This window comes from Pinus tabuliformis, chromosome 8, assembly GCF_031772625.1.
Source record: "Pinus tabuliformis cultivar Carrire ecotype Pingquan chromosome 8, CPIR1, whole genome shotgun sequence".
In the NCBI taxonomy this organism is placed as follows: Eukaryota; Viridiplantae; Streptophyta; class Pinopsida; order Pinales; family Pinaceae; genus Pinus; species Pinus tabuliformis.
The window spans coordinates 1421905809-1421920662 of NC_142294.1; the positions used below are offsets into that span (position 1 = coordinate 1421905809).

Consider the following 14854-nt stretch of genomic DNA (forward strand, 5'->3'; position numbering starts at 1 on the left):
TAAGAGCAGAATTGACCATGCCTCCAATTTACATTATTGGTTCTTGACTGGTCCTTTCTTGTGCAAGCTATGGGTCGGTTTTTTCATGGTGAGTGCATCTCCTCCAATTTTCACATGTCATCCATTGAAATAGATCTTCAACATTCTGCCCATAGAAATTTGCAATTCACGTTAGAAGATCTGACCCAAACTATGGAGGAAGATGAATCGAAAGATAGTGTAGTGTGTTACACAACAATTCAATCTGAGACACGTTTGCTCAATGTTCACATTAGGAGATAGCACATGGGTTTGATAACCGATACCCAATGCAGACTAGCTCATCAAAATTTGAACATTTTCCAAATTTCAACTAGATTTCAAATTGTTGATTTCATTCCAAAAATTGAATAGAAAATTCATTGATGATAGGGATGAGCAGGTCAATCTTGAGGATGGGTGAACAGTAGCTAGAAGAATATTTTGGATTTGCAAAAATCATTAAACACAAAAGGGTTGTTGTTGTATCAATGTGCTACTACATAAATTACGCTCTAGCCACCACTATTGCCATGCTTTTATTTGTTTGGCTCAATATAATGCTGGTAGCACCATATGAAAGGAAATAGATCTATAAGAAAACCCAAGAGAAAGAGTGCTTAAACAACTGCTTCTCTCCAAATTTTAATATCAAAATCTTGGCTCAATATGAAAAACACCTCGATTTCGAAAAACTTCAACTTGAATTAAACCTGAAATCCTAATGGTCTAGTCTCACCACAGAATTAAAAAGATATATTTGAAAATAGCTAGATATAGCACAAAACTCCTGAATTTTGCTTTAGCAGCCGATGACACCACGAGAATGTCGAACCTTGCCTATTTTGTCATTGCGGCCTTGGAAGTCATGTTGGGGTCAGACTCAGAGGTGAGGTTTGAGGTTGCACAACGCTTTTTAAATGACCAATTTTAATGGTTTAACGTGAGGAGAAGGGTTTTCTATGGTGGATGCAATCCTGTCATGATCCTATCACAGCATTCCAGAGCATCCTTGCACAATGCAAAAATCAACGCACAATTCATTCAAAGAATACATCAAACCTAGTTCCCTGCTTTCCAAGTGTCAATCTTTAGGGAGATCTCTTGGTCTAGAAACCTTAAGAATACCACCACACACAGGAAGAACTACTTCCAGATTTGAAGCAAGCAATTGGGTGATTCAAATCCATTGCCCATGGCCTTTATATCCCTCAAATTTTGTAGATCCGCAATGTGACTGCATATAACTCACACAATCCACCACTCACCCCACTGCTTGAATCATATCATCCAATTTGGACTACATCTTCGGGCCCTACTCAATAGTGGGGAGGCATTCATTCATTATATGGCATGAAAAGCGAAGAAGTACAAGCATATTTTACATCAACACCCTTATACCTCCAATCTGAAAGAATCTCAACCAACTAAGCCTAAATGAACTCCTAACCATGAGGAACAAACTCAATCTAGAAAGGTAGCATTAGATCCTAACTTTCATGATTTTAATTAACTTAATAATTTGGACTTAGAATTTTTTTTAATGTGAGAGTGAGGCTAACATTATCTACCAAAAATAAATATCCACCACCTTGAATCAATGACCTATTTGATCTAGTAAGGGAAACAACTATTTTTTCAAAAATTGACTTAAGAGCTAGTTACCATGAGTTGCAAATAAAAGATGAGGATCTCCATAAGACACCTTTCAAAACTTGATATGGACATTATGAGTTCATAGTAATATCGTTTGGAAATGCTAACGGATTCATGATTTTTTTGTTATGGATGTGTTATTAAATTAGATATAACAAAGCACTTAAAAACCATGGAACATAAGCATATAAAATGAAGATAAAGGAGACATAATCACGCACGAGATCTAGACATAGAAAATTGATTACGAAGTTCATCCAATTTTACCTATAGCTCCGAGCCCTACTCAATAGTGGGGAGGCATTCATTCATTAAATGGCATGAAAAGAGAAGAAGTACAAGCATATTTTACATAAACACCCTTATACCTCCAATCTGAAAGAATCTCAACCAACTAAGCCTAAATGGACTCCTAACCATGAGGAACAAACTCAATATAGAAAGGTAGCATTAAATCCTAACTTTCATGATTGTTAATTAATTTAATAATTTGGACTTAGAATTTTTCTAATGTGAGAGTGAGGCTAACATTATCTACCAAAAATAAATATCCACCACTTTGAATCAATGACCTATTTGATCTAGTGAGGGAAACAACTATTTTTTCAAAAATTGACTTAAGAACTAGTTACCATGAGTTGCAAATAAAAGATGAGGATCTCCATAAGACACCTTTCAAAACTTGATATGGACATTATGAGTTCATAGTGATATCGTTTGGAATTGCTAATGGATTCATGATTTTTTTGCTATGGATGCGTTATTAAATTAGCTATAACAAAGCACTTAAAAACCATGGAACATAAGCATATAAAATGAAGATAAAGGAGACATAATCACGCACGAGATCTAGACATAGAAAATTGATTACGAAGTTCATCCAATTTTACCTATAGCTCCGAGCCCTGCTCAATAGTGGGGAGGCATTCATTCATTAAATGGCATGAAAAGAGAAGAAGTACAAGCATATTTTACATAAACACCTTATATCTCCAATCTAAAAGAATGTCAACCAACTAAGCCTAAATTGACTCCTAACCATGCGGAACAAACTCAATCTAGAAAGGTAGGATTAAATCCTAACTTTCATGATTTTAATTAATTTAATAATTTGGACTTAGAATTGTTTTTAATGTGAGAGTGAAGCTAACATTATTTATCAAAAATAAATATCCACTACCTTGAATCGATGACCTATTTGATCAAGTAAGGGCAACAACTATTTTTTCAAAAGTTGATTTAAGAACTAGTTACCATCAGTCACAAATAAAAGATGAGGATATCCATAAGACACCTTTCAAAACTTGATATGGACATTATGAGTTCGTAGTGATATCGCTTGGAATCACTAATTGATTCATGATTTTTTTGCTATGGATGCATTATTAAATTACATATAACAGAGCACTTAAAAACCATAGAACATAAGCATATAAAATGAAGATAAAAGAGACATAATCACGCATGAGATCAAGACATAGAGAATTGATTACGAAGTTCATCCAATTTGGACTACATCTCCGGGCGCTGCTCAATAGTGGGGATTCATTCATTCATTAAATGGCATGAAAAGAGAAGAAGTACAAACATATTTTACATGAACACCCTTATACCTCCAATCTGAATGAATCTCAACCAACTAAGCCTAAACTCACTCCTAACCATGAGGAACAATCTCAATCTAGAAAGGTAGGATTAAATCCTAACTTTCATGATTTTAATTAATTTAATAATTTGGACTTAGAATTTTTTTTAATGTGAGAGTGAGGCTAACATTATCTATAAAAAATAAATATCCACTACCTTGAATCGATGACCTATTTGATCAGGTAAGGGCAACAACTATTTTTTCAAAAATTGATTTAAGAACTAGTTACCATGAGTTACAAATAAAAGATGAGGATATCCATAAGACACCTTTCAAAACTTGATATGGACATTATGAGTTCGTAGTGATATCATTTGGAATCACTAACTTATTCATGATTTTTTTGCTATGGATGCGTTATTAAATTGGATATAACATAGCACTTAGAAACCATGGAACATAAGCATATAAAACAAAGATAAAGGAGACATAATCACACATGAGATCAAGACACAGAGAATTGATTACGAAGTTCATCTAATTTGGACTACATCTCTGGGCCCTTCCCAATAGTGGGGAGGCATTCATTCATTAAATGGCATGAAAAGAGAAGAAGTACAAGCATATTTTACATAAACACCCTTATACCTCCAAGCTAAAAGAATATCAAACAAATAAACCTAAACTGATTCCTAACCATGAGGAACAAACTCAATCTAGAAAGGTAGGATTAAATCCTAACTTTCATGATTTTAATTAATTTAATAATTTGGACTTAGAATTGTTTTTAATGTCAGAGTGAGGCTAACATTATCTATCAAAAATAAATATCCACTACCTTGAATTGATGACGTACTTGATCAAGTAAGGGAAACAACTATTTTTTCAAAAAATGATTTAAGAACTAGTTACCATCAGTTACGAATAAAAGATGAGGATATCCATAAGACACCTTTCAAAACTTGATATGGACATTATGAGTTCGTAGTGATATTGTTTGGAATCACTAACTGATTCATGATATTTCTGTTATGGATGCGTTACTAAATTACGTATACCAGAGCACTTAAAAACCGTGGAACATAAGCATATAAAATGAAGATAAAAGAGACATAATCATGCATGAGATCAAGACACAGAGAATTTGTTACGAATTTCATCAAATTTGGACTACACCTTCGGCCCTACTCAATAGTGGTGAGGCATTCATTCATTAAATGGCATGAAAAGAGAAGAAGTACAAGCATATTTTACATAAACACCCTTATACCTCGAAGCTGAAAGAATCTCAACCAAAAAAGCCTAAATTGGTTCCTAACCATGAGGAACAAACTCAATCTAGAAAGGTAGGATTAAATCCTAACTTTCATGATTTTAATTAATTTAATAATTTAGACTTAGAATTGTTTTTAATGTGAGAGTGAGACTAACATTATCTATCAAAAATAAATATCCACTACCATGAATCGATGACCTATTTGATGATGTAAGGGCAACAACTATTTTTTTTTTAAATTTATTTAAGAACTAGTTACCATGAGTTACGAATAAAAGATGAGGATATCCATAAGATACCTTTCAAAACTTGCTATGGACATTATGAGTTCATAGTGATAGCGTTTGGAATCACTAAATGATTCATGATTTTTTTGCTATGGATGTGTTATTAAATTACATATAACATAGCACTTAAAAACCATGGAAGATAAGTATATAAAACAAAGATAAAAGAGACATAATCACGCATGAGATCAAGACATAGAGAATTGATTACGAAGTTCATCCAATTTGGACTAAATGTCTGGGCCCTTCTCAATAGTGGGGAGGCATTCATTCATTAAATGGCATGAAAAGAGAAGAAGTACAAGCATATTTTACATAACCACCATTATACCTCCAATCTGAAAGAATCTCAACCAACTAAGACTAAACTGACTCCTAACCGTGAGGAACAAACTCAATCTAGAAAGGTAGGATTAAATCCTAAATTTCATGGTTTTAATTAATTTAATAATTTGGACTTAGAATTGTTTTTAATGTCAGAGTGAGGCTAACATTATCTATCAAAAATAAATATCCACTGCCTTGAATCGATGACCTATCTGATCAGGTAAGGGCAACAACTATTTTTTCAAAAATTGATTTAAGAACTAGTTAGCATCAGTTATGAATAAAAGATGAGGATATCCATAAGACACCTTTCAAAACATGATATGGACATTATGAGTTCGTAGTGATATCATTTGGAATCACTAACTGATTCATGATTTTTTTGCTATGCATGCGTTATTAAATTACATATAAGAGAGCACTTAAAAAAAATGGAACATAAGCATATAAAATGAAGATAAAAGAGACATAATCACGCATGAGATCAAGACACAGAGAATTGATTACGAATTTTATCCAATTTGGACTACATCTCCGGGCCCTGCTCAATAGTGAGGAGGCATTCATTCATTAAATGGCATGAAAAGAGAAGAAGTACAAGCATATTTTACATAAACACCCTTATACCTCCAATCTGAAAGATAGATGACAATTGGAGAGCCCATCTCTAGAAACAAACAACACCACTGACTTCCTGGTGAAAAATCATGTAGAATGACTTATCCAAATGCCCAATTCTGATAAAATGGCTTTCTGCACCTTCTCGGAACCCTCTGATTTCTGAGGTAAGGTTCCAACCGACTGCCAGGAGCAAGTGCTGCTTCTCTACTCTATAAATCTACGCTTCTCTTTGCTGCTCTCTCCCCTCTCACTGTGCGATAGCCCAATTTATATGCTAGTGGGTAGGATCCTTAACAATACAGGCAGTTTTAACAAATGACATGTATAGCAGGTCGTTTCAATAATCGAGATTCTCCACGGATAATGCACGGTGTTTTCTGTAGTCTTAACACAGGAAATTTACCGTACGCAGTTCACACATGCTATTTTATTCTTAACTCATTAACCACACATTAATCCTTAAACTGGTGGTTTTAACACAGAGAATCTGTGCTTTAAATCCTTAACCGACGACATTATCAGTGATGGACTTAGTTTACCGACTCTAATAACCCATCAAAAATCACAATTGGCGGAACCCGAAGGGTGGTACAGTTATGAGGACTCTGCACTTAGCAATGTGCAATAAATGGCAAACCCAATGGAACTATACCCTAAAATCCATAACTGTATTGAATGTCGAATCCATTGCAATCGGTGGAGCGAGGGGATAACATATATAATGGGACTTTGCACTGTGCAACATATGATTGTGATATCGTAATCACAACCTGATCTTTCCGGGGGCGGATTCTATAAATAATTCCCTTTGTGATGCCCAATCTATGATTATTGTATCCCACCTTCTCCCTACTCTGGGTCAATTTCTTAACGTTGTTAGTATGCCATTTGTGACCCGTGATATGCGATATCACAATCGCAACTCGGGGACTGTTGGGGATTGATTCTTGAACCTATGACTTTTGCGATTAGTGAAATGTGGGGCAAATGGTGGCCTGCTACTTGGCACTTCCATATTCGCTGAAAGTTCTGCCACATCATCTTTTTCTACCATCTATCCAATTCAAACAACAACTTTGACTTTCTCTAACTTCTTCATATGAGATCGGATTCGAGTGTCATTCACACCATTGGAATTAGGATGACGAGCAATTCGATCTAAAGCTAAGTTTATCCAGATTTTACCACTTTGAGTATTGAGCCTTCTTACTATGGCACTAGCGCTTTTTAGAGATCCACCTGGATCAATCCTCCTGGATCCTCTTTGATAAATCCCCTTGGATCCTCCTAGATCCTCCCAGGTCAATCCTCTTAGATCCTCCTGGATCCCCCTAGATCATTCCTCTTAGATCAATCCCGTTGGATCCTCCTAAATCAATCCTCCCCACTAAGATAAGATTTTGGTCCTCCAAAAGTATTAAATAATATGCAACTTCTTTGTACATTGTCTGCACCAAAAGTGTCCTAACAAGTCATCCTTCCTTCTCCTTCACCTTTGTCCTTCAAAGCCATAAGCAATGAACCCACACCTGCATCTACTGTAAGCACGTAGTACAATATCTTGCAAATTACTTGTTTTGCTATATGACCAAAAATGAGCCAAGCATCCCATACTTGCCGTGAGATTTTAACACATACTTTGTGGTCAAGTTTACATGAATATGGAAACAACACCCCAAATATAAATACAAGGCCAAACATCATTGTTTCTTCAATAAGTGATGGAAAACACATCATCACTTCAACACATGATTTACAAAAATAAGGCCATGACACTATTATTGTTTCAACAAGTGATGGAAACACATCATCACATTCACAATTTAGAATGAAACAAAAAATAAGTCCAAACATCATTGTTGCTGCAATAAGTGATGGAAAATACATCATCACTTTTACAGTGTAAAATGCAACAAATGATTTGCAAAAATAAGGCCACGACATTCTACCACACCTAGAAGAACCATCTCTCACTTATCAAAGTGGCTCGGTCGTCTCCTTGTTGCGCATTCACTGGTCGAACAATTGCTTCATCTGGTTCATAGACGAATGCTTTGTCCTTACGACGATGCTCCTGATGGAACCTCCAACACGTGACTCTTTGCTAACCACCTCTCTCACAATGACCACAATAAGCCTTCTTCCTGTAGATCTGCTTTACCTGTTATTGAGAGGGTCTTTCACGCCTCATCCTTTTTCATGCTGCTATTCTCCTCCAGCACTTGGAAAACACGTGGTTATGCAATCCACAAGAACTCCAAGTTCTTCTATGCCATGATTATCATTTATTATTAACAATATGGTTGTAATCAAAATGAAAATTAGAATACTGAGACTAGTTATACGTTTCTTGTCAGTCTCTCATATGATCATGGGAATGAGAGCTTGCCTCAACTCTTTCTCTGTAATGCATACTGCCATAGGCTGATGGTGATGTGTTCCCATCATCCTCTTTCCTCGATGGTTTCAACAAAACCATGGAAGATTCTGACATCTTTGAGCACTGTCCTTCAGTGCACCCTAACCTTGCGAATCAAGGTCTTTTCTCAACCTCCAATGGCTGAGTTATGCCTTGGCCATTAACACCAAGTCCTTCTTCTTCCTTGTACCTCATCTTGGTAAGGAGTCTCATGCTTTTCCCTGTAATTGGTACTTCCACAGTTGCAACAGAAATTATATCATGTGAAGACGAAACTGCAGAGAAATCAACATCTTTTACCTCCACTGTCGATTTGGAAAGAACTCATGAGGGACTCTCATCATTTTTCGTTAATGGTTCACTGGTTGTTTTGTTGGATTCCCCAACCTCCTTCCTAACATATCCAAGTCCTGTATGTCGGGGTAATTCCTCTACTTGGAGGGGGTTTATGATTCCCTGGCCATTAATATCAAGGACTTGAAGAATTTATTCTTACCTCACCGGGGTCATGCTGCAGCTTTTCCAGGGCTTCATGCTTAGCTTCCAGCTGACATAGCAAACTTTGTTTCTCCTCTTTCTCTTCCTGTAGAAGCCTCCACAATTCAGCAAGCTCTTCTTGAAGACTCTCGTTGTTGCACTTCAATTCTTCCAGGGCCTCATCTGTGGCTTGCAACTGAAGTTGCAATCACTGCTTCTCCTCTTTCTTTTCTCGCAGTAGTCTTCTTAATTCAATGTTCTCTTCTTGATGTCTCTAGTTAATCTCCTCATTTGAGGAAGGCAATGAATAAGATGCATAAGCACCAGAAGATGTGGATTATGCATCACTCTCTGATCTATCTGTCTCCTCCTCTCTTCTGTTCTCGTGCATGCCATACAATATTGCCACCATTTTGGATATTCGTAGGAAGTTCTCATGCATTTCTTTATCATTCTCCATGGATGCACACTCGGTCAATTACGCTCGCAATTCTTAACAACAACAAGACTGCTTCTCTTCCCAATGAGCTTCAACATCAGCCATGTCTCCTCTTCTTCATGCATGTCCTTTGAGGCTTATTTCTGGTTAGCGTACTCATGCAATTCGCATCAACTAAGCCCTGCTTTGATACCACTTGATCCATATTCGAACTGTGATTGCGATATCGCAAATCGCATCTTGGTATTTTTGGGGGACAATTTCTTCAACTGTGGACCTCTTCCTTCTACGATATGTGAAATGTGGGGCCAATGTTGACCTGACACTTGGCGCTTCCCCATTCGCTGAGAGTTCTGCCATGTCATTTTCTTCTACCATCTATCCAAGTCAAACCTGAAATTTTCCATGCTCTGACTTCTTCATATGAGCTTGGATTTGAGTTTCACTCACACCATTGTAATCAGGATGATGAGCAATTTGATCTGAAGCTAAGTTTATCTAGATTCTGCCACTTTGAGATTTGAGCCTTCTTACCATGCCACTGGTACTTTTTAGAGATCCACCTGGATCAATCCTCTTGGATCCTCCTCAATCAATCCTCTTGGATCCTCTTGGATCACTAATGCAGAATCCACCTTCATGTGTTTAATGAATAGCATCCATCACAAATATCTTGACAAATTTGTGTTAATATTCATAGATGACATCATAGTGTACTCTAAATATGATGAACACCAAGAAAATATTAGATTGGTATTATAGACCTTAAGAGAACATGAGCTTTAGGCAAAAATTAGCAAATGTGAGTTTTACAAATACATAATTCAGTATCTCGGACACGTTATTTCCAAAGAAGGATTAGCTATGGATCCCAAAAGTTTGAATACTATCATGTATTGTCCCACTCCTAAAGATGTGTCAGCAATTCACTCATTTATGGGGATTCATGGATATTATCAAAGATTTGTAAAAGTATTTTCAAAATTGGCTTACCCCATTACCTCCTTGCAGAAGAAAGGAGTAAAGTTTGAATGGACATTGAAATGCCAAGAAAGATTTGACAAATTGAAACAATTGTTAACAACAACCCATATATTAAAAATTTCAGATCAAAATAAGGAATTTATTGTTTTTATTTATGCTTGTTTAGAGGGACTTAGGGGTGTGTTAATGTAGGATAATGCAGTATTAGCATATGAATCTAGGAAGATGAAAAAAACCTGAATAGAATTATGTTGTAGAGTGGATTAGGCCATAATTCATTTGATTTGTGATGATTAATTACTGAGATTTGTTATTTACATATTTCTCTCTCAATATGATAGAAATAATAACATAGAGATGGTTTAAAAAAAAAACAATTTAAATTGGTGACAGTTTACTATACTCTCTTAGATTAAATAAATCTATGATGAAGTTTAGAGTAATGGCTTTGACTAGTAAATGATTCTCTATTAGACATATTTCAAGGTTTTATGAGACAACTAAATGATTGAGCCTTAGTTCCTTCACAATTTTTCATTAAAAACAATGCTTTGTTAAATATAATCTCTCTAATGATTCCTCCATGACAACATTCCATTTAGTAACTTAGTCTTAGATTATAATTAATTGCGTCAATATCCATATTCTCCTCTTTCTAGGTTTCTTCCTTTATTTTTGTTCCTCTTCCCTTTTCAGCTTTTCTTGTTTAACTTGTTTTTTTTATGATTTAATTCTTTCTTAGATTTATAGACGTCCTCTTCTTGGTCGTAGTTATGACTTATTCTTCTTCTTTTTTTCTTATTTTATCTTTTTTGGATTTTTTACTAAGTTCCTCTTCCCCCTATTTGATCATATTTTACCCCCTCTTTAACCTCCTATTTGATCATTATTTCATCTTCCTCTAATTATTACTTTATTATTTGATTTGATCATTAGGTGACATACTATGGAGAGAAGAAAAATATTTACGTTTTAGCCTTTTCTTTACATCATCCCAACTACAACATTATCATAAATAATTTTATCATAGCATTGCTCATATGAATGTCCAAATAATTAAATCTATTCCTCATGAATAGCCTTGGTTTCCTACTTACCTACTTACGAATTGAAGAATCCACAATGTCTGAGGTATAAGTTGTATTCTTTAAAGGTGAGTCTAGCCATGCATTAAATCCTAATAAAAGTAATCTCACCCATTATTGGCTTATTTGGGTAGGGGATGGGGTGAAGTAGTTAACCCATAAATTATTAAATAGGTATAATCCTCTTGTAGATAGGATTTTCCAATATTTTAATCAATTTCATAGTAACATTTCTCAACATGGGATATTTATTACAAAATATTAATCTCATGAAAAACTCATACAATTAAATATAAATTTCCTTATGGCTTTTTCCCATGTCATTTGAAAATGTAGAGAGAGGGAACCTCACATGTGCCAACTCTAGCTAATTCTAGGAAATATAATAGTGGCATATATGTCATCCACTAAATATGAAGTCATATAAAATGTGGGAACAACCCCAAATTAAACTATATGTTCGTGCTTTATCCATTAACCCAATGGAACAAACTTATAATGGTGATGATAGTTTTCTTAAGTGCATCTAACAGTTCATGATAAAGATGCAGCTTTTCTCTCCATGTATTTAACTTATCATAGACATCTTGTATATGTAGCCATCCCTCAAATTTCTCATAGCATAACCTCCATATTTTTTTACCAAAGAATATTTTGTCCTTTACTCACAAGCCAATGATTGATATCATCATCCCTATGAATCCCATAATCATATGCTATTTTGGTTGTTGTAGTTTGTAATACTCATATATCTTTGCATCTTGATAGGAACCAATACATATTCTTTTATCATTAACCATTGTTCTATTATTTACATTACAATGTGAGATAATGCACTCCACTTCCTTTAAGCTTGAGGATCTCTTAGTTTCCATTGATGCATATACCTTTTGTAGGCTACTGTTTACTTTAGGAGTTGTTAGTCAAAAGGACTTAGGAGATTTTTTGAGTGCTTAGAAGCAGAGATGGATCTCATCTACTACAGTTTCTTAAGGTAATGATATTTGGCTATGATGGAGGAGAGTGCTCTACAAGGGGATCTTTAGATTCATAAGTAGATTGACTTATACAATTCTTTGGATGTAACTTGAGGTTTTAATTCATGAGATTGTATTATAATTTGTTTGTAAATTTAATTGTAGTGAAGCCATTGGTTTGTGCTATAGGGTGAAGGGTTAGTGAAGTTAATGTTTTGAAGTTAATTGGGAGAAGCCCTTGGTTGAGAGAGGGTTACAAGGATTAAGATTATAGATGGAAATAGGGCTAGGAGCTTGAGAGTACTAGAAACTAGGGATTCTTTGAAACTTTTCCCAATTGTAAAAAAAACAGATAAAAGATTTGTAAGAGAGTTTCATTTAAATAAAAAATTTAAAAGCTGTAATTAACCAAGCATCCAAAACTAAATTTGAAAGCAAATAAAAAAAATTGAAAGTTGAAAATGAACATCTAGCGAAAACTAAATTTGAAAACAAAGATTTCATTGGTCATTGAAATAGCTAATTGAATTTGTATTTGTGCTCACACATCTATATATTGTTATATTATTAGACTAAATCCTTAATAAAATTATAAACACTTAAACATAATATTTATTTAATAACATAAAATTTAATAACATAAAATTTCCAGGTGAGTAAAAATGTAAAACTTAATAAAACCGTTTTTTTCCAATCTATTCCTTAAAAAAAGTAGGAGAGATAAATTTGATTTTCATCAAATTAATAGTAGCATGATAATTAAGATAGGCCAGGGACTCAGCATATAACCTAGTGCGCTTATGTAAGTATCCCCAATCATCCACTACGTGTATAGATCATGTTTGGCTCATTCGGCCTTATCTTGACACCAAAGATCGGCCGTGGGTGTATTCCAATTTAGTTTGACTCATATTTAACTACCATCATTCTTTTTAATTAATGTCATCCATGTCACCCATGTTTGTTGAGAGTTGTACTGATCGGACGATTGCGAATTACAGAAAATCTGTTCGTCAAGTGTTGAATTCTCTAGGCTCTTCTCTCTGCACAAAAATGACTCATTCTCCACGCTCATCATCTTCTGATTATGCTCATGCAAAAACTGTTGTTTACGATTCTTGCAGGGACAGGCCTTCACAATCTAAATCTGAAGTACGACTTGTGGAATGTGGTTGTGGCTGTGACGAGTTTCCATTTGAAAATATGGTACAGTGCAGAAGACGACATGTAATTTGTTTTGGATGCGTACAGCGGCAGGTGGAGGAAATCCTATATGGAAATTATAAAACAAGAGGTTGTCTGAGTTGCGTGAAGATGGATGGCTGCAAAAAGCCAATTCCTTTCTGTGAGATTATGAGGGCTGTTCTGAATGATCTCATTGAAAGATATGAATCCCGGCAAGCCCAAGATGCTATAATTAATGCCAAACTGGAAAACCTGGTTTATTGTCCATTTTGCGGCATTCCATGTGAAGCGGACAAGTGTGTACAAGTTATGAAATGTCCAAACCCAAATTGTTTGAAGGCTTCATGCATCCAGTGCAAGGAGCCGAGTCACCTACCATTACTGTGCGAAGAGAATGAAAATATATCTGAGACTGCTCATCTTAGAAAAGTGGAAGAGAGGATGACAAAGGCCATTGTAAGAGAATGCAAAACTTGCAAGGCTGAGATGGTAAAGACTGGTGGATGCAATAGTCTGAAGTGTGCTAGGTGTAGAACCCTAATGTGTTACCTTTGCCGAGAGACCATTACGTCCGAATATGAATACTTTTTCCAACATTCTGAAATGCGAAAACCCGGGAAACCCTGCAAAATATGCAACATTACGTGTACTTTGTGGGGAGATGAGATAGAAGATAACGTGGCACTGGATGCGAAGGAGGAAGCATGGAAAGAATTGGGTGGCAAAGAACCCAGCTTGCTCGAACAGAATATCGGACCTCCTCTGGTAAAGCAATCCACTTCTGGGAGGGGCCGGAATACACATAGACGACGCTAGACGTGTTGATCTCCTTGTACAGCATCAGTTGAGACATTTAGCGGTGTAGATATTGATATTATATGTTAATGAGTAAATATTTGAAGTTGTTCGTGGCTGGAACAATCACTGTGCCGTTGCTTGAGTCATTCCACACCATTCAAAACCATTTGTTATTGAACGGTTGGGGCCAATCGCTAGGCTTACATGTCCTCGCAGGTCCATACCTCCATGCGGTCAATGGTTTCTGAAAATCCTTGGACTTGCCACAAAAATTTGGCATCACCACTATAGTTTTATGAAGCATATTCTAGTGCTCTCCTTCGTGAGCTTACAACAAGGTTCCTTTTCTTGTGTTTCCGATGGCCACATTAGGATGTGTTGTATAGGAACTTGTCCATTGATATGAGGGACTTATACATTCAACCTCTCGACATATAAGAACAAGCAGGGGGCATGAAGCCCCCAAATAGGTTGTAAGAAGATCAACACTCCAATAGTAGGAAGGTTCCTTCCCAATCAAAGTATATGCATGCAACTCTTTCAAATCTCTCTCTATATATAGTCTTTCATAAAAAAATGTTAGTGCAATACCACAACAAAAAGGTACACCTTCATTATAGTTTTACCATTCTAATCACAGTAAATCTTTGAACCATTTACACAATAAATATAACACTAATTTAATAGCTTATCCAAAATTAAATAAAAAGTAATGCA

General features: G+C 35.6%; 1 protein-coding gene across 1 annotated transcript; it reads left to right on the forward strand.

The window, feature by feature from the left end:
• Window positions 1–13468: 13468 nt before the first annotated feature.
• On the forward strand, window positions 13469–14155 carry LOC149240921 (uncharacterized). Its single transcript, XM_089370365.1, has one exon. The coding sequence runs from the start codon at window positions 13469–13471 to the stop codon at window positions 14153–14155; it is 687 nt and encodes a 228-aa protein (XP_089226491.1).
• The last annotated feature ends 699 nt before the right edge of the window (window positions 14156–14854 follow it).

Bases quoted from the DNA above. Each gene is read 5' to 3' on its own strand.
- LOC149240921 (XM_089370365.1), top strand. From the start codon at position 13,469: ATGGATGGCTGCAAAAAGCCAATTCCTTTCTGTGAGATTATGAGGGCT.